The following is a 26,024-nucleotide window of genomic DNA, read 5'->3' as shown; positions in this document are numbered from 1 at the left end:
TGCTAACTAAACCATATGTAATAAGGTTCAGAAGTTGTATTGTAACACTGATTTACTTAGATATTGTAGTGCAATACTAATTTACCACGTATTTTACGTTTGTTTAACTGTTTACGATTGCAGGTTGCGCTAGTCAAACGTATACAAGTGAGGTTAGAAATCACTGTCAGTATCACTATTCCTAATAAAACGTATGAAAACTGCTACCTTCAAAGTATCGAGTCTATATGATGGTAATAAACGTGAATACTGAGTATTGTACACTAACTTAAACTGATTAACTCTCTTATTGACAATGTAAACAAACATTTACGTTCACACGAAAAGTAACCTAATAAAACGTATAAAAACTACCTTCAATGTATTGAGCCTAAATGACACTAATAATTGCAAATACTAAGTATTGTGCACTGAATTAATTGATAATCCCAAGTGATTAACGTCAGTTGAGAATGTAAACAAACGTTTGTGTACCCTTTGAACTGTCCCAAATAGAAACTTTGCTTATCTTATTCCGACGCAAATAAAAACTGAAACCTTTAATTTATAACGTGTATCTGACACTAATGCACGTAAATACTATAGAACAGACAGCTAAAACAATTAATTACTAGCTACATTACTTATCTTTTAACACAGCAAGTGAAAAGCGCTTGTAGCCGGCGTCAGGGCTGGCATGTTTCTACATTTCATCAGAATCCATACTGATATTAACTGAAGTCAGCTTCTACCAGTTTTTCTATTCATCTGTAAATAATCTTTGTCAGTATTTTGAAACCATGGCATTAAAATGACAATTCAGTACATCACACCTATCAGCACTTGCTTTCTTTGTAGTTGGAATTATTATATTCTTCCTGAAGTTCGATCTGTTGCATACGAGGATGTAATTGTATTGGGACCTGAAGCATAATGTTACTGTTAGTACAGGGAAGCTACCTCATAATACACAAGATACTCCTATTGTCAAATACATTATTATGTGGCATATACATAATGACAATCTGGATATCAGCTGCTTGTCTCTTCAAGAGTAGTGAGGTATCATTGATGAACACTGCCATATTACATATGAACATGCAACCCTGAACAGGGGATCTTAGTGGTATCAATAGCTAGCTCCAAAGTTTTACGCCTGTTTTGTAATTCCCGAATTTTTTTGTCCGGCACTAAAATATAAACATATGATATGCCCACTATGTGTGTGTGTGTGTATGTGTGTGTGTGTGTGTGTGTGTGTAATACATGTACCAAATGTGTGTGAATTTTAAGTACAGTTTAGTACTGTTAACTTTCATTCTTCCCCAAATGGGTTTGTATTGTGAGTCTGACACTTAACTTTAACAGTATTTATATGAAGAGTGTGAGACATTCAGATAGAAGATGAAGAGTACTCACTTGCAACACAATTACAACTGCTGAGTCACAGTGATTGTTAGCCACCTACTGTGTTCAGATTGAAACTACCTGAACTTTAATTATCAATAAAACGTTCTCTTGGCTAAGACACTGTTATGGTAACATTCACTCAATGAAGTGTGTTTTCAAAGATCTTTCTCATGTGGCAATTTTTTAAAAACAAATCACTGGTTATAAAACAAATTTTTAATAAACTTTTTGGTTATCTAAGTAGTAATAATTCACTTATCTGTATGCCGTTGCATTTCACATTTTTTACTGCTTTTCCTCTTTTTGTCATATGCCTTGACCATAATTATATACAGATTTTTTTTTACACAAGTTACAAAGCAACTTTCCAGTAGTTATTGTAACATAAATAAATACCAGTGTCATTAACTTTATCTTACTGCAAGTCTGAATCCATTATAAGTTTTCCATGTTTATCTTTTACCCGGATGCGGCCATTTGCATATTTTGTTTTCATACTACCATCAGGGAAAACATATTTGATTGTTCCATCTGGGTACTCCCGTCTCTAGAAATAAAAACACCAAATTTAATGTATGGGAAAATTGTTGGCCATACTGTTTTACAACAAGAAAAATGAATTATCAGTATCGTGTAGTTCATTCTTTGAACTGAAATAAAATGTACATGACTATAAAGGTTCGGTGGTGCTATAAGGGTTTGATTTTTTCTTCCAGATCCTTTCACTGTAACAGGCACACAACTAAATAGGTATAAAGAAATTTCTGATTATAAAAATCTTATTTACACGAAGTATCTATACTGAATATCACAAACTTATATGGGTCAGTTTCTGTAGCAAAAACTAATAATTCAAATGATCACATACTGATAACTCTGGATTCTGATTACAGATAAAAATGGTTGGAATGATAAGTCTTATACATATCGTGTGTGCACACACACTTATTACACAGAAAAATGTGACAAACACACAGCTAAAGAAAATTCGAACATGCAATTTATGTAACCTATTAATGTAATGTTACTACATTAAAAAATACTTAACACAGATATTTCACTCTCTTGTTAAGTTGCTTGTCAGCCTGGCTGGTGTAAGGGAGTGGTGTGGGTCATGGGAGAAAGGAGGTGGGGAGTGGGAGGAAGGCTGACAGCTGAAAGCAGTGGTAGTCAATCTGGTCCCTATGCCCACTGGCGGGCATTCCACTTTCCATGGTGGACGGAAGATAGTAGAAATTTCAAAAACATTTTCATTAGGTTTTCATAAAATTAGTAATTATTATAATATGCTACAACTTGCTATACCTCGCTTTACAAGTTTTTTAGGGTAAAGCTACTCCCCTCCTTTATAAATCACAATTACAGTGGAACCGATTTTACTACTACCAGAGATACAAACATGGGTGGTAGGAGTGTGACGAGGACACTGGCACCAGCACCAATGAGTTTGTGTACTGCATGACGACAATTATATAGAGGACGGATGAGTGAAGACAGGGTCATGGAGATGGGAGGCTAGTGAAGATTCAGGTCAAGAGGTACTACAGGAACAAAAAAGTATGTTGCAAGGACAATTCCCATTTACGAAGTTCAGAGAAGCTAGTGTTCGGGAAAGGATCCTGATGATGCTCAACAGAGCTGGTTGGTTGGTTGGCTGGTTGGTTTAAAGCCGGGAGAAGGGACCAAACCATGAGGTCATCGGTCCCTTGTTCCTAATAAAACAATGCCACAAGTGTGAGAATAAAACGGACGAGACATATAACACAAAATGGAAAGTAAGGAAAAGCCACAAGAACTAAGGGAAGGCAACGAACACTAGGAGGAACAAAAGAGGACAAGAAAACAATAGAGAGGTGCTAGAAACAGAAGAGAGTAAAACATGAAAGCAGATTACAGTGCTGGCCAACCACGAAAATAAAAAGGGCAAGCCAGCCACTCTGCAACACATTAAAACCTCCACCCTAAAAGCACTAGGGTGGAGGACACAGAGGAACAAAGGACATGTGCTAAACCTACATCGAAGTATAAAACCCACTCTCACGGATCAAACATAAAACTAAAGCTGCTGTCGAGGCATTGTTGCCACACACCGAAGGTTGGGTGCTGGGAAAGTTAAAAGTCTGCCGCAGAGCGGCTAAAAGTGGGCAGTCCAGCAAGAGGTGGATGACTGTCATTTGGGAGCCACTGCAACACTGTGGTGGGTCCACACAACGGAGCAGTTAGCCACGTATGGCCAATGCGGAGCCAGCAGAGGACAACTGATTCCCTGTGAGAGGCCTGCATGGAAGACTTCCACACATTCACAGTCTCCTTAATGACACGCAGTTTGTTGTGCGTGCTGTTATGCCATTCCGTCTCCCAAAGCCAGAAAACACTGTGGTGTAAGACAGAACGCAGCTCAGCTTCGGAGATGCCTATCTCCAGAAGCGGTTTCTGCATCACCTGTTTGGCCAGCCTATCAGCAAGTTTGTTGCCAGGGATTCCGACGTGTCCTGGGGTCCACACAAACACCCCGGAACAGCGGGCATAGATGGACTCCTGAATGAACGCTACCAGAAGGTAGCAACGGTAGCACTGATCTATAGCTTGTATGCTGCTCATTGCTTCATTACACAGAATAAATGGCTCGCCAGGGCATGAGCGGATGTACTCAAGATAAGGCCGCAAGCTCTGCAGTGAAAACACTGCAGCCGACTGGCAAGGAGCGCTGCTCAATATGTCCTCCATGAACATATGCAAAGCCTACGTGACCATCAGCCATTGAGCCGTCAGTGTAAACCTCTTCAGAGCCCCGGAACACATTCAGAATCGAGAGGAAGTGACGGCGGAAAGCGGCGGGGTTAATGGAGTCCTTAGGGCCATGCAAAAGGTCCAGACGAAGCTGCGGCCGAGGCGTACACCATGGAAGCTGCGGCTGAGGTGCACACCATGGAGGTGTACGTGAAGGGACCACAAGTAGAAGTGGTAAAGGGAATGACTCCAATTCGGAGAGAACGGACCGCACACAAACTGCAATCGTTAGCCCCGATCTGGGCAGCCAATGCGGGAGATGGACTACTGCGGGCGGGAAAAGGAGACGGTAATTCGGATGCTCAGGGGAACTATGAATATGTGCTGTGTAATTGGCGAGCAGTTGTGCATGTCTGATCTGCAATGGAGGGACACCAGCCTCCACTAGGATGCTGGTCAACAGACTCGTCCTAAAAGCTCCTGTCACTAATCGAACCTCACAGTTGTGCACAGGGTCGAGTAAATGCAATGCTGAAGGCACTGCCGAACCATAAACCGCACTCCCATAGTCAATTCAGGATTGGACAAGGCCTCTGCTGAGCTGCAGCACCGTACAGTGATCTGTACCCCAATTGGTGTTGCTCAGGCAACGGAGGGCATTGAGATGCTGCCAGCACTTCTGCTTAAGCTGACGAAGATGATGGAGCCAAGTCAATCGAGCATTGAAAAACAGTCCTAGGAATTGATATGTCTCCACTACAGTGAGTGGATCATCATTAAGGTAAAGTGCGGGTTCCGGATGAATGGTATGGCGCCGACAGAAGTGCACGACACATGACTTTGCTGCTGAAAACTGGACGCTGTGGGCTAGAGCCCATGACTGCGCCTTGTGGATGCATCCCTGGAGGTGCCACTCAGCAACAACAGTACTGGAGCAGTAGCACGAAATGCAGAAGTCGTCTGCATACAGAGAAGGTGTGACGGAGGGCCCAACAGCTGCTGCTACACCATTAATGGCCACTAAAAATAGAGAGACACTCAATACAGAGCCCTGCAGGACTACATTCTCCTGGATATGGATGGAACTATGGGAGTCACCAACTTGGACACGGAAAGTATAGAGCGACAGAAAATTTTGGATAAAAATCGGGAGCGGTCTCCGGAGACCCCACTCATACAATGTGGCAAGGATATAATGTCGCCAAGTCACGTCATATGCTTTACGTAAGTAAAAAAAGACAGCAATCAGGTGTTCCCGTCTGGAAAAGGCTGTTCGGATGGCAGACTCGATGGACACAAGATTATCAGTGGTAGGGTGACCCTGGCGGAAGCCGCTCTGACATGGAGCCAGCAAGCCACAGGACTCCAGGACCCAACCCAACAGCTGACATATCATACGTTCAGCAGCTTACAAAGAACGTTGGTGAGGCTGATGGGCCAATAGCTATCCACATTAAGTGGATTTTTACCGGGTTTGAGCACCGGAATGATGCTGCTCCCCCGCCATTGCGATGGGAAGATGCCATCGCATCACAGCCGGTTGAAGATGACGAGAAGATGTCGTTTGTAGTCAGATGAGAGATGTTTAATCATCTGGCTGTGGATGCGATCAGGCCCAGGAGCTGTGTCGGGGCAATGTGCAAGGGCACTGAGGAGCTCCCACTCTGTAAATGGGGCGTTACAGGATTCACAGCAGCGTGTAGTGAATGACAGGACACTCCCTTTCAGCTGCCGTTTTAGTGTGCGAAACGCTGGGGAGTAATTCTCCAATGCAGAGGCTCGAGCAAAGTGCTAAGCAATCGTGTTTGCCTCGATACATAACTCGACATTTATGGTAACAGCTGTTGGGACCTGGCACCTGAAAAGACGTTTGATCTTTGCCCAGACTTGGGAAGGTGATGTATGGCACCCAATGGTGGAGACTTATCTCTCCCAACACTCCTCCTTCCGTTGTTTGATAAGGTAGCGAAAACAGGCACAGAGCCATTTAAATGCTATGAGGTGCTCCAGGCTAGGGTGCCGCTGTAGAGCTCGCCGGTGCTCCTTAATTGCTTCAGCAACTTCCGACGACCACCAAGGGACTGCCTTACACCTCAGGCACCCTAAAGAGCGAGGGATCGCGTTTTCTGCTGCAGAAACAATTGTGCTAGTCACCTGCTTAACCATCAAAATCTATGTTACCATATGGGGGACATTCAGCAGTGACAGCAGAGGTGAAAGTTCCCCTGTTCGCCTTGTTCAAAGCCCATCTGGGCAGGCGCCGTGTGTCTGACGCTGGGGCAGTGACAGGAAGATGGGGAAGGAGTCACTACCATACAGGTTGTCATGTGCTCTCCAGTGGATAGATGAGAGAAGTCCTGGGCTGCAAATTGATAAATCAATGGCCAAGTAACTACCATGAGCCACACTGAAATGTGTGGGGCTCCAGTATTTAAGAGGCAGAGGTTGAATGGCGACAAAGTTTCGACATATCTGCCTTGGCCAATAAGCATGGTACCACCCCACAAGGGGTTATGGGCATTAAATACTCCCAGAAGTAGGAAGGTTTAGGGAGTTGATGATGAAGTGCAGCTAATACATTCTGGGGTATTGCACCATCTGGAGGAAGATATACATTGCAGACAGTTATTTCCTGCGTTGTCCTCATTCCGGCAGCCACAGCTTCATGAGGGGTTTGAAGGGGCACATGTTCACTACATACCAAGTTTAGGACATAAATGCAAACTCCACCTGACACTGGATTATTGTCGCTACGGTTCCTGTAATATCCCTTATAGACATGGAGGGCAGGGGTCCACATTGCTGGGAACCAGGTATCCTGGAGGGCAATGCAGATAGCAGGTGTAAAGCATAACAGTTGCTCTAGCTCAGTCAGGCGGTGGAAAAAACCGCCCCAATTCCACTGGAGGATGACATCGTGAGACGGGGAAGGCATGGAACATTCAATGAGGCAGTTTACGCCTCAGAGTCACCTGCTGCCACCGATTTATTGCCTGAGCAGTCTATATCAATTCTGTCTGAGGGTCTGGCTAGATCTTGGTCCTCAGCGAACGCCAAAATCTCCATCCCATTCTCAGCCGCAGAGCTTGTAGATAGCGGTGGTGTGGGTGCCACCGCAAATTCCTTGGTCTTAGGGGTTTTCTTTTTGGATTTCTCTCGCTGCTCCTTGGGTTCCCCTGGCTGGGAGGACTTCACTGGCTCAGTCTCCGGGACTGAGGATGAGTGTGAAGCCCTACGACCAACTGCTTTTTGGCTCTTCAGCCACTGGCAGGTGTCGTCTTTCCCACTAGAATAAACCTGGGAAGGGAGTGACCCAACAGACCCCTTCCTAGAGAGAGAAGCCGTAGAAGACTTACACTTCTCCGGCTTAGAAGTGAGGACGGACGTCCCCGATGGTTGGGTGGGGGTGTTGCTCCCGAAGTGGGTGGTGCAGGAGCAACAGGGAGAGAAAGGCCCCCACCATCAAGGGGGCAGGTGTAGTCTTCCGGCTCTGAGAGGTGACCTGGGTTGGCGGAGCTGATTGTGCCAGAACTGTTATAGCAGCGGCGTAAGAAGACATCATACGCACAGGATGCAGGCATTCAAATTCTCTCTTAGCCTCAGTGTAGGTCGGTCTGTCCAGGGTCTTGTACTCCATGATTTTCCTTTCTTTCTGGCGAATCCTGCTGGCAAGCAAGGCAAGCAAGGCAAATGGTGCTTTGTGCATTGACACAAATTTGGGAATATGGAGTATTGGGATGTGATGAGCGTCCGCAATCTCGGCATGTGACGCTGGAAGTACAGCGGGAAGACATATGGCTGAACTTCCAGCATCGCATGGGGGGAGGGATACAGGGCTTTACATCACACCGGTAGACCATCACCTTGACCTTCTCGGGCAATGTATCACCCTCAAAGGCCAAGATGAAGGCACCAGTGGTGGCAACCTGATTATCCTTCAGACCCTGGTGGACACAGCAGACAAAATGTACACCTAGCCGCTCTACACTGGTGCGCAGCTCATCGTCGGACTGCAAAAGAAGGTCTCTGTGAAATATGATACCCTGCACCATATTTAAGATCTTATGGGGAGTGATGGTTACAGAAACACCCCCAGCTTGTCCCAAGGAAATACCGTATTTACTCGAATCTAAGCCGCACTCGAATCTAAGCCGCACCTGAAAAATGAGACTCAAAATCAAGGAAAAAAAAATTTCCCGAATCTAAGCCGCATCTGAAATTTGAGACTCGAAATTCAAGGGGAGAGAAAAGTTTTAGGCCGCGTCTCCAAATCGAAACAAGGTTGGTCCATTGTAATAGAAGACACAATTTAGGTCGAACGAATGACGATACATCTACAGTTGTTTGGTTCGAGTCGTAACCTGAGCAGTTAAACTTTACCAGGCAGCCATTGCTATGCGTCAGGCGCTCTGTCCGTATTTATACGGGTACCCTTCCTTTTTCACGTGCTTCGTCTGGTTTGAATTGATTGCTTATTTTTCTTTGATCTGCAAAGCGCCGTTTTCTTTGTTATAGGTGTTTACGTCACTCTAAGCTGAAAATGCATTACTGTACTGTGTCATGCATTGTTTGTCGCATTCTGATAGTGCGTGTTTGCGGCCTGTCACCGCTCGCGGCAGGGCTTGCTTTAGTGCGCACTACCGCCGCTTACAATTAAAAAAATAAAAGAGAGAGGAATCGTCTCATTAGCGAAACAATGGCGAGATACTGCTATTTGTTATTACTTACACTGCTGCTTTCTTTGATAATGATCAACAAGAACCAAATAATATACTGCGTATGATAGAAGATGTTCTGAACGAGAGTTTAGCTAAATTTTTTCTCCATTTGAAAATCTTTGCAGGCGCCTCTTTAGTACATTACATTCTGCACAGAAATTAGAGTCATCTTAGATTTAAAGATCTAGTCAATTGCTGTGCTTCATTTCTGACTGTATCACTATTAGGCATAAGAATAATACGAATATAAACATGACATGATATGTATATTCTTCCGCGTTTGCTGTTGTCTGACTCTAGTTTCGTAGTTTATTAGGCAGACAGGATTTAAATGAGATGGCAGCAAACACGAAACAATAAATGGCAAAATGTTTATATTCGTATTATTCTTATGGTGAAGAGATTACTGCATGTGATTCACAATTCATAGAAGTTCCTATTAGCAACCATCTCTTCTCACGGGTAGGAAAAATTCAGAACGTATAGTTGGCCATATTGACAAACACCCCAAACAGTCTTGCCAGTCGGATTTTCGTAGTACATTGAAATGCTGCTACATTTGAAGATGAACAATAAGGAATTTCTATTTACTTCGTTGGATAATGTATGAAAATGCAGTGGTCAAAACTCGGGGCGGAGAAAAAAAGCTCGTGTTCCACCTTTTTTTAGAAAATTTATTTACTGACACAGAGGATTTGGTACCAGTATTTATCTTTGTGCCTACAAAGCATGCCTGTGTAGCGCTACATATATTCGACGGCAGAAGTTAGTTGTGGCGGCACCCACCAACATTTTTCAGAACTTCCGCTTGCTTTGCACTCGATTCTAAGCCGCAGGCGGTTTTTTGGATTACAAAAACCGGAAAAAAAGTGCGGCTTAGATTCGAGTAAATACGGTAACTCCCGTGACTGGGCAGAGAATGCTGTTTTGATCAAGACTGAACCAGATCTCGTTTTGGACAAGCCCTCCACCTCCCCAAACTTGTCCTCTAAATGCTCAACAAAAAATTGAGGCTTCATCATCATGAAAGATTGCCCATCAGCTCTCGAACATCCAAGGTACCAGGGTGAGTAAGATCCATTGCCATCCTTAGCCTGACGTCCCTCCCATGGTGTGGCCAGGGAGGGGAACGATTTGGAGTTGTACTTCTGTGCATTGAATCGAGCTAGTGATCGCTTAGAGACTGCTGGTGTTTCACCAACAGCAAGAGATGATGTACTACACTTCATCGCGTGTCATTCGCTCTGATGCCACCCACTCCAACCAGGGGCCATCTCCACGGGCACCACCCAGCTGCAGCAAAGGCCACCTGGCAGGATGGCCATTGCCGGGAGTCCCGACGCCCCAGGGGAATGGGCATCTACCCCTTGGTATACGTGGGGAGTTAAGAGCACAAGCATTAGCAGAGCGATCCCTGTGTAGTCGGTGGTACATGGTGGCCCCACCAAAATGGATTGGCTACTGTGCTGGATATCAGGTGCAAAGAAGTCCATGGACATCAGCGACGCAGAAATCGACACTGCGTAGTGCATGGTGGAAAATTCACCCAGGAAGGTGTCCTCGACCAACAGATGGAGAATGGGCAGGACTGCAATGCGACGACACGAAAGTGGGCTTAAGATCTCAATGCACGATGGACACGATGCACCTTGTAAGGCGCCCTTCCCCAATTGGCTCTCTATTCAGGAAATTTTTGAAGAATGTAGGTCAAACCCTACTGGGAACCATCACATAAAGGCCGAAACATGTGAAACTCCTTTTAGTCACCTCATATGACAGGCAGGAATACCTCGGGCCTATTCTAACCCCCCGGACCTGCAGTGGGGCAACAGAGCTGGTATACAACGTGACTGTTTTCACAGATGTTCCTGCCTCTGATGGGATAGGATAAGGCTGTAATGCGTCTGGAGTTGGATGTTCTGGATGGATGTATCAGATAGGTCTTGCACCTGGTTCTGCCACATGGGTCACACCCATGTGGCAAGGGGCTGGGAGTGGATGTGGCATAATGATGGACACAGATAGTGTGTGGGTGGGTGGCAGAATACCACTTTAGGAGGGATGGGCAGGAATGTGGCTAGGATGTGCCTCAGGCTCCAGGCCACGACGATGGTCTGTGGAATCATTAATTCTGTAATTCTGAGGTGCGACTTTAGCAGACAAAAAATTACAGTTGGCTCAGATGTTTGGTGTGCTGCACTTGGCGTGCAGCTGACGTAATATTACATAACTTGTGGGAAACAGGAATGCGCAGCAGAAGCAATCTTATGTCAAGTCAGTTACAATGGTTTTTGCATGGTTTGGAACCAATTTTTACAGCTAACGGAATAATCCGTGAGGTCTGCAGGCTCCATAGAGGGCAGTAGCAGTATCACTTGAACAATTCATTGTTTTTGATACTTTTGTTATTGATTCTTAGGCATTAGGCGACATTTGAGTTCTCTCTGTTTCATGCATTTTGTGTTCAAAATGTGCAGCGAAGAGGAGAAATGTTAGGAGAAAATTATTTACAAAGCCCTTTATGAATCTACAGATGATGAAAATAAAATATCTGTTGACGATTCAGAATACACATCATATGAAAATTTTAGTTATTCTAGAAGGTTTGAAGATGAGTTGCCGCAAACGTTTATCACATTATTGCCACAGATTATATTGTTTAATATCTGCAGATGGAACACATGTAGATACAGATAGGATCTCTCTTATCCTGAAGACCACCGCTACTGACTGTTTTAGTCCAACTATATAATGTATAGACTTGCATTCTGCACCAGCTAATCTTATATGCAACAAATAAAAACTCCAGTTCATTTAACTTGTCTTTCAAAGATACATATACATTAGTTCTGAAGGCCTCACTGCTAACACATTTGGGATTTAACCAACTGTAGAAGTACTCAGTATTAGAAGGGCCACATATTGTTTAAAACCACTTCACACTGTGGCATTGTCTTATGAAATATCCACAGCTCATTACAAATGTGCCAATGTCCCATTTGTTGCAAACATTTTTATACTCCGAAAAAAATACATCAGATTCCTCTACATCTACTCTTATTCAACAACTCAGAACAGCACATAAACATCTTCCTGTATACTCCTGTTTGTCACATACATTCCAGCTCTGCTTTTGTCAGGAAAAATGAGCAAAATAGTATTACTAGAAGACATTTAGCCAGCTGATCTTTAGTACGCAATGTTTAATCTCACATTTACAAACTGAAATGTTAAAACAAAAAAGTTGCTAACACATTGCAGAAAGATTTAGAAGCTTATATTGCTGTAGTCAATTTTTTACATTTAACAGTAACATCACTAGTTAAGTATTTTTCCATTATCTTAAGAATGTACCAGTAAAAGTTAATGCAAAGGTACTATTTCCTTACCTTGTGGTCTTTGGTGTGGATTTCCTTTTGTCCATTAGGGAAGTACCAGGTTTTTTCACCATTCTGATCAATTATACACTGTCTTCCATCATTCAGGACCCACTCTACATGACCATCAGGAAATACCGTTTGTGCTGCACCATTTATGTAATTTGTTTTTATTGTACCATCTGGCTTTTTTAGTTCTGTCTGTCCACTTGGAGAAAAAAATTACAGAAATATTAAAAACAAAGAGACAACCTTTCACTGGTATAAAAAACCAATACATTTTTAACACAAGGAATCAAAGGACACTAATTAAATCAGAAATTTAAGTACGGCATTTCAAAGTAATCAAAGAAATAAGGGTGTCCCAGGAGGAATGGTCAATACTGAGCAATATGACAGGAATGATCATTCGTAGTGATAAAGTCTAATAAACATGGGTTCTAAAATGCATACCAGAGCTATGAGCACTACTTCATCTTCAATAGTGTGAAACACCTCTCTTATACTGAACAAGCACAGTGTGACAGAGGAAGCAGAAGCAGCACAAAGCTAAAATGACCTAGTTTGGAAGATATGTATGAAATGGGACATATTTCTGTGCTTAACAAGTAAGCGAATCAAGCGTAAGACTTCACCCTTTTTTTACTATTTATTAAACATGTAAGGGCATTAGATGAACATTATTTAGTGCAAAGCAGCTGATGACAAAGTGTCTAAAAAGTAGTTCTATAAAAATAAAATAGAAGTTAACACAATAAAAAATATACCTAATTAGGACCTACACGTACTTCACAGTGGTTTGCAGAATATGTATCTAGGCATCTACGTAGATGCATTGTAAGTGCAAAGAATAGATTTTGGATACAAATTTTCAAGTGCACCAAATCCTCTCATTTTAAATCCAACATTCTGATACCATAAGAAACATTATTCCCAGATATTCCAACACAGCCCCTTATGGCATTAGCAGGTGGAGCTCGTATAGGCTACCTGCCAGGTAGCTTAATAGGAGTAATAACAAGTGAACCACTTGGCCAACCCCACCAGCGTGCGCTTGGCTCTTCAGAAATGTTGCACAGGTTCCGGCCCAAATGCCTAACTGCCTGCACGTCTGCGGGCGCCCTGCTGTCCACGGTGGACACGTGACCAGGAGCAACTTGCACTATTCACAGTCACAGAATGAGTGTGTATTTCTATATCTGCATATATACACTCCACATGCTACTGTACAGTGCACAATAGTGTATACTTGAACTGATAGCAGCAACTTTGTATACTATTACAATCACATTATGAGTGTACTGTATTTTACGGACTATAAGACTCGTTTTTTTCTTCGAAAAATTGCCTCCAAAATTCAGGTGTGTCATACTGTAAATTAATATAAAAATGTTCAATATTTGATTTTAAATTCCCGCCAGTCTTAAAAATGGCCATATATTTGATGCGACGAGAAACCTATCTCTATCTGGCAACATTGGATTCAACTGGTAGCAGAACTGAACTGATATGCCGAACATGAATTGCAGGGATTCACAAGCTTGCTAGTACTGTCTCCCTCCAGCCCCACCATTTTAAACCCAGAACACTGACTAGCCTATGGTGCGTCATTGCAGCCAACTGAGCCAGTGAACTTTAACTGATAATGATTTGTATTATCAGTAACACTACAATATTTTAGTTAGTAGCTAGTTTCGTAATGGAAAAAATAAAAGGTTTTCATACGATGCAGGCTATAAACTGAAAGTAATAACTTACGCAGAACAACATGGAAACAGAGCAGCTGAGCAGCATTTCAGCCCCCCCACCGACAGAGAAAGTCATTCACAATCAGTGGGCAAGTAAAGAAGAACTGAAAAAAATTAGAAGGATTAAATGTGCAAATAGAGGACTGAATGTAAAATGACCAAAACTAGGAGATGACGTACTGAAATGGATTCCAGGACACCTTCAAAATGGCACTAGCATTAATACAAAACTGATTCAAATACACGGTCGTAAGCTAGTGCTATAGTGGAACTTAACAACAGACGTTAAGGGTGGAGTTGGTTGGTGGTACAGGGTTATGAAGCATCATGGACTTAGCATGCGAACCAAACCAAAATACCTCAGGAAATGCCACATGAGAATGGAGATAAAATATTATCTTTCCATTGTTTTATTATTCAATATATAAAGAAAACCAGTGTGAATTTATACCAAATAGTGAATATGGATGAAATTCCTCTGATGTTTGATGTGCCAAGTAATGGAACTGTTGCCATGAAAAGTGCGAAAACTATAACTATAAAAACAAGTGGACATGAAAAAATGCACTAAACTGTTGTCTTTTTACACTGTGCTGACAGCACTAAACTTAATCCAATGTTCATTTTCAAGCACAAAACAATGCCAAAACCTTCTGAAATACTGCCAAGTGGTGGTGGTCATGTACATGACAACATTTGGTGGATAAGGCTGGTATTAAATTATCAGTTAACAGAGTGTGGGAGAGATAGAAAGGAGATTTAATAAAGAACAATTCTCTTTTTGTGCTAGATCAGTTTAGGAGTCATTTGAAAAATTCTATGAAAGAGATAATTGAGGCAGGGAAATACAGAGCTTGCTGTTATTCTGGAAGGCCTTACTTCACAACTGCAACCTCTCGATGTCTCAATAAATAAGCTATTTAAAGTGTATATGAAAGAGGAATGGAATAAATGGATGAAACCCAACACAACTTCACACCGAAGGGAGCTTTAAAAGGACCTACAATCAAACAAGTGTGTAAGTGGATAAAATAGTCATGGTCTAGAGTGAGAGAAGACATTATTGTAAATCTTTCAAGTGCGGTGTAAGTAACACTCTCGATGGCAGTGAAGACCATCTTCTGTATGAAGAGGACAACGATGATGACGAGGAGGAGGAGGAGGAGGAGGAGGAGGAGGAGGAGGAGAGTGTTCAGATGACAATTGCCAGGCATTTTAAAGATCAGTTTGGTTTTAGAAACTAAGAACTTTTTTTAGTCTGGCTTTTAAATATAATAATAAAAATGGTAAAACTGTTATTTAAAAAAAACTACTTAAAAATTAAGGTGTGTCTTTTAGCCTGTAGTGTCTTATAGTTGGTAAAATACGGTACATGCCTCAGTATACCTCTAATTTTTTATCTCATTCTCATTATCACTATACATGGTATACATTGGAGGTAGTAGAACTGTTGCAGAGTCTTCTCCTAATACCTGTTCTCTAAATTTACACAACAGAGTTCTTCATCAATGACACTGCTTTTTTTTTTTTTTTTTTTACAATGAAACTTTCACTCTGCAGCAGAGTGAACAGTTTTAAAATTTCCAGATAAAAATGAACTAGTCTGGCACACAATTTTAATCTGCAAGCAAGTTTCAATGTTGCCTTGCTTCCAAAGATCTTAATTTGAGGTTTCCTGAGCCGCTCATTCCACTTTCTTAAGAGCTATATGAACCCGTTAAATCCTAGAAGTAAATTCTGAATTTGTTCAGTTATCTGCTATCATGACTATTTGGAGTACCCCAAGGTTTCCTTTGCAGTTTCACCATACTTTTCTACAAATATTACTATCAATTTAAGTCCTTCATTAACCTTCCACATAACTGCTTGGTGTTTGCTCCATTTCATATACTTTGTAGTATTATTCCGAGACATTTTGAGAAAGTCACAGTCTCAAGATGGTGTATCAATAATCTCTTAACTGGATAGCAGTGGGTTCCTGTCTTTGTTGCAGCTAGTGTTGCCTCTTCAGATACACTTGAGTTGCAAGATTGGTACCTTCAGACTAACCAACTTTCACTGTATACCAAAAAGCACTGCAAAGTAAAGACAGTGTGATGGTTGTAAAAATGCCTAAATCGTTCTCATGGAAGTTTTTAGTGAATATAATTTGTCATTACCTTCTTATGACGTATGTGTGTGATGTGCCTTAGGTTACGTGACATACCAGGCGGTTATAATTTAAGTGCAGCTGTAAGTAATGTATGGTCAAAACTTAGTAGATATGCTAATGCCTTTACGTGGAACAAATTTATGCTGGAAAAAAATAGCTCCAGCTGTGGTTCCAGGTGCAAATCTATCACTGCACACTCTTTGTATGATGGTATGACACCTACACTGTCAATTGACAAACCATAGCATGAGTGAACAGTGTGGCCTTCTATCGAGAAGAGAGACCATATCCTGAGAGTGAAACTGTTTTATGTGAACGGCAGCAGTTACAGTGCTGCATTGAGAGAGTATTGCCAACTAAAAAATCTGAGGAGAGGCCACATGTCATTAAGTGATTTGAAGAAGAAGAAGAAGAAGAAGAAGAAGAAGAAGAAGATGATGATAATGAAATTAAAGAAAAAACATGAGTGAGCCTCGTATAGCACATGGACGGAGGTTGCTGTTGCTGAAACAGACCATGCAGCACATGCCCCAGGTATAGCTAGTGCTTGTGCAGTGTCATGTGAATTGTGCATCCCATGGTCAACTCTATGGAAATTTTTGTGGCCTATTTTACACTGGTGCCAGTACAAGATCCAGACGGTGCAGCACCTGAAACCTCATGATGCACAGCAATGATCTGAATTTGCTCCTCGATTTCTGGCATGGATTGAAGTTGATGACATGTGGCTGGGAAAAATTCTATGGAGTGACGAGGCCCATTTTACACGATGGAGTGCAGTGAATACACAGAACTGCCAAATTTGAGGTACTGTTAAATCGTGTGTTGTGCACAGAGAGCCACTGCACAAGCATTATAACTCTGTGGTGTGGATTGACAAACACCTTTATTCTCAGTCTGTTGTCCTTTGAAGATAACAAATCCACAGAGCATGTCAGGTGTACCATGCTGTCTGCACAAATGTGTGGAAATCGCTGTTTTCATGGACGGTGGTGCAAGACCCATGACATTCACCCAATGAATGATCAGCTTAATGCAACTTCCATGAATGTGCTATCTCCAGAGGTCTCCCAGCTGTATGGCCTGCATTATCAGCTGATCGGAGTCTGTGTGAATTTGGATCTGGTGATATCTAAAAGAACACATTTACCAGGGGCACATTCGGTCTCTACCTGATCTGAAAGCCACTATACAGGAACACGTAGCTCAGTTTCCACTGGAACTGCTGTGAACAACTGTTGATCACACCGTTTTATGGATGTGACATCTCATCTCATCGACATCAAATTATTTAAACAGCAGTTAACAGCAAGATATACATTATGCCTTTCTCACTTGTTTGACCTTTTCTGCCCATGTCCCACCCCTAATCCATTACATATGGAAACATTCCTATATATCTTTCTTGTATTCACATCATCATATCTGCACCTGGTGGACAAAATTGGGACTAATTTTTTCCCCGTGTAGATCTGTTCCACCTTAACGCATTAGCATATCTATCAATTTTCACTGCCATATGATAATTACAGCCCACACTGGACCTCTGTGAGTAGATGCACTTTAATCTTGCATGATATGACACCCCCTCCCTCTTTCTGATGTAGGTTCCGTATGTACTTCAGACACACTTGAAGGAAATGGCAATTTCCATTACTTATTACGCAAACAATTTTGAGTACCACAGCATCAATCACTTCCATAATCAAAATCACTAACAAGCATTTCTGTGATGGCACACAATTCTGAGATAGCCAATTTGAATCCTTATGAGGGAAGAAATTTTAATTATCACTGTTTAGCTCACAAGGACTGGTGGTTCCTGGTCATCAGACTTTGCATCAATGTCTGGGTTGAAACTGAAAACACTAAGAGAGACTTATTCACATAACTGAAATTGTGAGAATATATCGAGTCGTTTCTGTGCAGCTAATTTGGTAATAGTATTCCCTGGGAAAGTCAAGTTTGGGCTTGAGTCCTAATCAGACACACAGTTTTCATCTGTCACGGAAGTTTCATTCCACAGTGTTACTTGAAGTGAAGGCATGTGATATCGCAGATAGAGATGTGTCCACTGGAAGAGGAAATAAATCTCAGTGACTCTTGATGACGTTCAGTAAGAGTGGACTATGTGTCAAGTTTCAGATAAGCATCCATGTTAGGAATGAAGCCACACTAAATTATTTGTAATTTTTTACCTGTGAGCCATTTCTTCAGATTTGAAAACAAGAAGTTGTATAGAGCATGATCAGATGAAATTTGAGGAGGGTAGGGGAAACTGTAAATTATTCTTCACCCAATATTTTCTTACATTTCGTATTGAAGTAGACCAATATATCTTTGTAGTCTTTTTCAGAGACCGTTTTTCACTTTCCTAAGTGATGTATGAGCATGATAACTTTTTCACTCCAATAAAAATTGTTGGCATAAATTGTCCACCCAATAGAACCATCTTTGGAGCAGCTTTATGGCAAGCAATGAATTGACTTGGTGGTTGTTTTGCTTCTGGAGCATAATGATAAATTCATGTTTCACTCACAGTAGCAACTTAAGGCAAAAATTCCCTCAGTCTCACTTAAACTGCTCAAAATAAAGCGTTGGAGTTGAAAGCAGCACCTGTTTGTGCATCTTCAGCAATTTGGTATGCATTGGGCTGAAAATTATTTCACTGCCAACTTATCATGTAAAAGAGCAACTACCATTCCCATTAATACCTCTATGGCCTGTGCTGCTGCATACACATTTGATTGATGATGAATTATAATCATGTAGTGCACATTTTCAATGACATTTTGGGTTGTTGGGTGTTCCGTCAGATGTCAGTGTAATATTTGCACAATATTTCGCTAACATACCTCATAACTTTTGTCAGGTGCAACCTGAGACTGCTCCCCGAGTGGACCAGATCCAGTATTTATGTCTGTGGGCTTCCCCCTCCATTGGCAGTTGCAAGCATTCCCTCTGCAGTCTGCACCTGATCACTGTGATCTTCTGGAATGCTGCCATTCTATCTTCGGTCTGCTATGGTTCTGAATGTTCCTTCTCCAGTCTTGTTTTCCATCCGCTGCAGTTGTGGGTGTTCACTCTGTGGTCTGCGCTCACCAGACCCACTTCTGGGTGTTCCATCTTTGGTCTAGTGCATATGGAATTCTGTCTGAGGTACAAGGCGTCCCTCAAAACTTGGCATACTTTCTCATTATAATCCACCTGTTGCAAAATGACTGTAGAGTTCCCTTTTGTCTTCTGGCAGTACTACAATACTGTTGTCTTCCTGGAGCTTCTTGAAGGAACACTCAGAACCACAGTGGATGGGAAATGACGGGCACGGACCGCAGAGGGCATATCCAGAACCGCAGTAGACCGTAAATGACACGGCAACGTTCCAGATGATCACAGCGATTAGGCACAGACCACAGAAGGAATGCCTGCAACCGCCGGTGGAGGGGGAAGGCCACAGACATAAATACTGGATTCGGTCCACTCGAGTAGCAGACTCAAGTCACACCAGATGACGCTTACAAGCTACAGTACCGAAATATCAAGCAAGTACGATGCTGACATCCGCAGAACACCTGACAACCCAAGATGTCATTAGATTGCCAGGAAAGCCTGAAGAGTGACATTTTCAACGATTTATTCAGTAACCAGATCTGCCCAGCATCCTAAGTGATCCTCATCAAAAATACCTGTTGAACCCATTTCAGTTCACATAACTGTTGTCACTGATAGCACAGGATCATTATAAACAACACCTAGTTCTACATTTGTCTGGTCATGTGTTTTTCTATGCAAAAGCTAAAAGCAAATCACTGAAACGATACTGCAATTTTTCTATCTCTGTGAAAACACCTTGTTTTAGCACCATCTAACAAATTTGTTCATTATGGTAAGATCAACTTGCATTAGCCACAGCATCTGTCTTCAAACACGGATACATACTTAATTCTCGTTACCTGCGACAGTCACTTCTGTGCGTCTTTATCAACCAGTATACCTTCATTATCCTTGCACGAACTTCCTTGTTTCAGATAGTAACATATTTCCAAATATGATTTTCTTAGTATACTTTGGCATCATTCTAATTTCAGGACACCTGCCCCTTTCAACTTACACTTATTTCAGTGTGGGTAACAAATTTTGGTTGCACCACAAATGAGTAGAAAAATTGTAAAAACAGCTCTATTGTCTATGTGAAGCTTCCTTGCCCTACACATAATACCCATGTGAAAGGACTACCTGGCGAACTAGTTCCTGAGCATGCTGTATTCCTTTCATAAAATCCATGCATTTTCTGAAACTCATGGTAAATAATTCCTGCCCTCCCATGACAATGAAACAATATTTAATGATTTAAGATTCAGAACAGATAAGTTGCTGTTTAGTTTTGATGTACTTCATTGTTGTTGGAACCGAAGTCGTTATCACCCATCTGCACAATACTGTAGTAGAGATGGAATTCTGAAACCTAGGTAGCTGAGGCAATAAATTTCAGCAAAATGATCTGGTGTTGTCTATGATATCATCAGTGGTGTATAGACATACAGGGAGACATACAGTGTTTACCATAAATTACCTGTTGTATTCTTGTATTGCAACTGAGTTGGTGAAAAAGTTTACCAAGAGCAGGAAAACTTGCCAATACCTGTTCTTGCTTTTCTGAATGTTAGTCAGACCTTTTTCTTGCCAACTATCCATCATGATCTATGAACTTTATCTGTCAAACAAAAACATCTAATAGTTAAGATTACACAGAATCCCTCCCCCAAAACAAACAGAACATCAATGGAATGGGTGCACACCCCATCACCACAATGAAAGAAGGCCAAGGTCCAACCTTCAGCAGGAAAGGTGACAGCACGAGTGTTTCTTCAAATGGAGAGAGTGGTGCATGTGGAATTTATGCCAAAACGCACGACAATCAACTCTGCTTTATACTGTCAAATGTAGCACCAGTTGCGTGAGGCAATTAAGGATAAGCGGTGAGGAATATTGAGTGCTGGTGTGATTTTGTTGCATGAGAATGCAAGACTGCACTCTGCCCACCAAATGCCAGAACTGCTGCAGTGATTCAAGTGGGGATATGGCAACATCCTCCACACAGTCCAGATCTAGTGCCATGTGATTATCATGTGCTTGGAAAGATGAAAGAGGATCTCAGTGGATGATGATTCTGAAACGATGAGACAGTGAAAACAGCTGTATCCACATGGTTACATAGCACAGGAGGTGATTTACATGCATCCGGAATTGAAAAGTTGGTAACCCACTTTGAGAAATGTTTAGTCTCTTCTTGAGGACCATGTGGAAAAGGGAAATTACATTGTGTGTTATCATAGCCATGTTGCATATGTGAATGTGGTCTAATAAATGGCCATAACTTGGAAGTGTGTGTGTATTTCCTCAATTAAATAATTACTAGAAACACTGCGGTACATATGCAAAGTAGTTATTTTTTTATTAGCTGTCATGAAAATAGAGCACCCTCATTTGTTGGTGCCGAAAACAAGAGAAGTAGTGGACTCTCGTATATTTTTACAAAAAACCCTCATTAATTCAAACTTTGTCAAACTGAACTGGCTATTTTTGGGTCCTTTGAAATTTGGTTAAATGAGGGTCTAAGGTAGTACACAGTCTGCAGTAGGTGCCGAATACTGAAGTCAGTTCTCTCTGTAAACCTGTCTTTCTACGGTAACTGCTTTCATATTACTCCATGACAAGAGAAATATCAACAGATTGGAATTTTAACCTGGTCATCAAATTTGCAGCTCAAGATTTTAATAGCCTGTGTCCCTGCACTACTCCAATGTCACAGACTTTATAATATGGCATGCAAAATTGGTCATCAACAGTCAACGTTTCAATACATTATGCCTGTTACTTTCACAGCCCATGGTACACCCAAACATACAACCCATACAACTGCAGAAACAAATTCGCCACCTGTATTCTGTCACCGGCCAACAGTCAACAAATCCATAACTGCCATTCTGCCATTGTTATCCCAAAAGCTCTACTACTTATTGTTATATACATAAGCTCTCACTTTCACAGATAATTATCACAATTAAATCTTGTTAAATGTTTTCAATTTAGACATTTAGAAATGATTTTAACATTAGTAAAAATTATTAAATAAGAAACAGAAAATACAACAATATATTTAAAAAATTGTTCAGTCTCTGACAGTAATGGGAAACGCACATTGTGATTTGTTATATTACATACAAATATTAGTACGCAAATTAAACTTTGGTTCACCAGACCTGGATGATAGTACCTTGTCAAGGTCCCTTGTCAAAGTTATGGTGAAGACCTCAAGAGCAGTGAAGCTGGGCATGAAGATCGCTATCAAACATGGGCATACTGAGAAGAATGCAAAATTGTACCCATTAGTCAATGTACATGCACCTATTAACAGTACAATAGTGAGCATCTAGAACAAGTAGAAGAGTACTAGACTTTGCTGGAACACACACTAGAAAAAAAAGTCAGTCATGTAACAATTCTTCTGGGAGACTTCAACGTTGAGCTTGGATTGGAACACTAGAAGCAAGACATCACAGGCAACTTTCCACCACACCTTAGCACCAATAACAATGGAGCGAGACTAGTAGAAATTACTGCAGCTGAAGTTCACATCCACAATTTTTTTTGAACTATTAGAGATGTACATGGAAGGCATCTAACATTCTTCGAGCCAAATTCCAGATTGACCACACCGCCATGTCTACTAGGTATGATGGAAACATTCACGATGTATCAGTCAAACACGGGCTCAATCTAGATACAAACCACTATCTAACCTTCATTATGATAAATCTGCTCAAAATCAAACATGTACCAAGAATCAATGTAAATTTTAACATAATAAAACAAGCTGGAGGGACCTCCAATGAAAGCTGAAGCAGACAGCTCAAGAGAGTATAACCAGCTCACACATGACACCAACGTTGGACGGCACAATGTGATGAAGCAATTGACTCCAAGGAGCTCACCAGAGGAAAGAATCTCTCACATCAGACAACTCAGGCACTAGAAGTAGCACATATTACACCAAGGACACTTACAACAAGAACTCTCAGAGGACTCAGGTGTGACAATGATAAAAAAGCTTTGGACAAAATAGGAGGAGGATTTCTCGCAGAATAATTCTAGAGAACTCAAAAAAACTACCCAGACTCAACACCCAAAAATTCACTGGACAATGCTTGCATTTCCAACAGTTTGGATGAAATGGCCATGGTCAATTGGGATAACTGCATGTTATTAGCACAGTATTTCAAACACATTACTTAAGTGCTCAGAAAAACAAAGATTCCCCTTGTGCACCTAATACCTGGCCAACCAAAACCCCCACCACTCCCAAAGGCAGAAATGAAAGTAGCCATACCACTATTGAAGAATAACAAGACTGTAGGTGATGACTGACACACACACACACACACACACACACACACACACACACACACACAAAAAATCCCAACGTTGTTCACTGCGATGTGGCACACAGAGACTATCCCACAAGAAGGGAAAGTTCCATTTATCCATCTACAGTATAAAAAGGGTGACAAGTCTGATGTTAATAATTACAGGGGGATCTCTCTCCTACCAGTAATCCATAAAATTCACTCCGAGTCCTGCTAACAATTATACAAGACACAACAGGAAACGCTACAGGTGAATTCCAAACAGGGTTCCACTAAGGACTGAAGCAGATCCCTAGCCTGAAACTTTTCCTCAAGTACAGACAAATTACCTGACAAAATAGTGTATTTAGCTTTGTGGACTTCAAAAGCATAAGATTCAATCAATCATATCATACTTTTTAACATGTATGAATCTGGTATTGATACTATGGCCAACCACCTCATCAAATAAACACTCACTAGTATTTTCAGTCCAAAGTGAATTTCATGGCAGACTATTCAGATCCTTTCTATATCAAGACTGGTATGACAAGAGAAATAGCCAATCACCTATTAATTTAACCTGGTTCTAGAGAAAGTCATTAGAGAATGATGCACAGAGCTGGCCATGACAGACCAAAGCACAAAGTTACAAAAAGGCAAAAGGAAAGAAGTCAAGATTGACTGTTTGGCATTTGCTGATAACTTGGCCAGACTCTCCATAAAAATTACATGGACACAGTGCACAACCTTGATGAAATTTGCAGAAAAAAAATCAGGTTGCAGATCTCCTTCCAAAAGACAGAGTTCCCACTGGTGCTTTATGCTACACGCACGCACACGCTCTCTCTCTCTCTCTCTCTCTCTCTCTCTCTCTCTCTCTCTCTAGACCAGAAAGGCTTACTCAACACACTAGAGCTAACAGAAAGCAGATTTATTAGAAAGATATAAGGACCTAAGAAGAATCATACAGTGAGTGGAAGCTCAGCAGCAATATGTGTATCAAGACACTGAACCCGAGTGATGGCATACACAGATGATGCCTGAAATTCTATCGCCAGAGAAAACACATTCACTCAAGCAGAGGGACGAAGAGGACACTGACGTACTATGGGAAATTCCGTGTGAACCATGCATATATCAAATATGAATATAAAATACAAGAGGATTTAACTCAATTTGGCAATACACAGGACCTTATGCAGGACAGGACCACAATAACATTGAGAAATAGCTGATAGAGGGAAAACACATGTGACAGAAAAGAAGAAGGCAGAAGGAATTATCTGAAGAACACAGGCAGTAGATAAGCCAATGCATCAAAAATTACTGTTAAAGGTGAAGGGAATGGAAGTCTGGTCCTAAGTAAGCTGAGTACTATAATAGTGTTATCTTCACACAGGGCAACAGTGCCTGATTTACTGATAACCTCTCTCACTGGCCTCCATTTTAAAGACATCTCTTTCCGATAGATTTATCCAGAGTGAGAAATGGCCACTGGAGTGGAGATGATCAGTATCTCTTGGGCTGGATCTGTGAGAGCAGGGAGTAGAACAAGGATAGTGACTGTATTGTAGCCAATGTTAAGGATACACAACTCCACTCTGACTTGCTGCTGTGGCCACAGCTCTACATGGCAAGTAGTAAGCATTCTATGTTGTATTCACATTTACAAGTTTGGTTCACAAATTACAATCTCTCATAGGGCCCAGTGACTGTAGTATGAGGATTTGCAGTCTGCTGTGCTCAAATTTTGAGACAGAAGCTATTGAAGTGGCTGTCAGACTACAATTTAATAAGTCAGAAGGAAACGATGCAATCTTGCAAGACATGGGCTGCTGAATTACAAAAACTTTGTCAGCAGTGTAACTTTCCGTGTTCATGATATAAGACTTGCCAATCTTTCATTTGTGAAGTGGTTGTGCATCTAACGTCGAACAATGATGTTTGGGCTAGCACTCTGAGAGACTGATCCATTCAAAATTGACCAAGGCGTAGTAAAAGTGCATACTCAACAATATGTTCCCTAAGTTACTGACAGGACGAATTATTGTTAGATTCCATGGCATTATTACATAATGGGTGTGTAATTGTTAGGAATGTAATTAATAGTTCCTCCTCAACTTTGGATAAAACAATAGTGCAACTCTTATACCATATCAGTACACAGCACCAAAAAGCTCATAATACACTGAAGTGACAAAAATCACTGGATACTTCCTAATATCATGTCAGACACCATTTTGCCCCCTGTGGTGCACCAACTCAATGTGGCATTGACTCAACAAGTCGCTGCAAGTCCCCTGCAGAAATACTGAGCCATGCTGCCTCTCTAGCCATCCACAATGGTGAAAGTGTTGCCAGTGCAAGATTTTGTGCACGAACTGATCTCTCGATTATGTCCCTTATGTGTTTGATGGGATTCATGTCAGGCGAGCTCGGTAGGCAAACCATTTGCTTGAACTGTCCAGAATGTTCTTCAAACCAATCGCAAACAATTGTGG

General features: G+C 41.5%; 1 protein-coding gene across 6 annotated transcripts in view; it reads right to left on the bottom strand.

Moving 5' to 3' along the window:
- Positions 1–1,587: 1,587 nt before the first annotated feature.
- Positions 1,588–26,024, bottom strand: part of LOC126184724 (centromere protein J) — a 259,648-nt gene continuing 235,211 nt past the window's right edge. For all 6 annotated transcript variants that reach the window (XM_049927255.1, XM_049927253.1, XM_049927257.1 and 3 more), the window contains 2 exons: positions 12,227–12,422; positions 1,588–1,936 (listed from right to left, as the gene is read on the bottom strand). In XM_049927255.1, the coding sequence (XP_049783212.1) occupies positions 1,805–1,936; positions 12,227–12,422 (328 nt within the window). In that variant the 3' untranslated portion in view covers positions 1,588–1,804. The remainder of the gene's footprint in view (positions 1,937–12,226; positions 12,423–26,024) is intronic.

This window comes from Schistocerca cancellata, chromosome 4 (genome assembly GCF_023864275.1).
Source record: "Schistocerca cancellata isolate TAMUIC-IGC-003103 chromosome 4, iqSchCanc2.1, whole genome shotgun sequence".
In the NCBI taxonomy this organism is placed as follows: Eukaryota; Metazoa; Arthropoda; class Insecta; order Orthoptera; family Acrididae; genus Schistocerca; species Schistocerca cancellata.
Note: the sequence above shows the minus strand (reverse complement) of the source record. Positions and strands in the feature narration are given on the sequence as shown.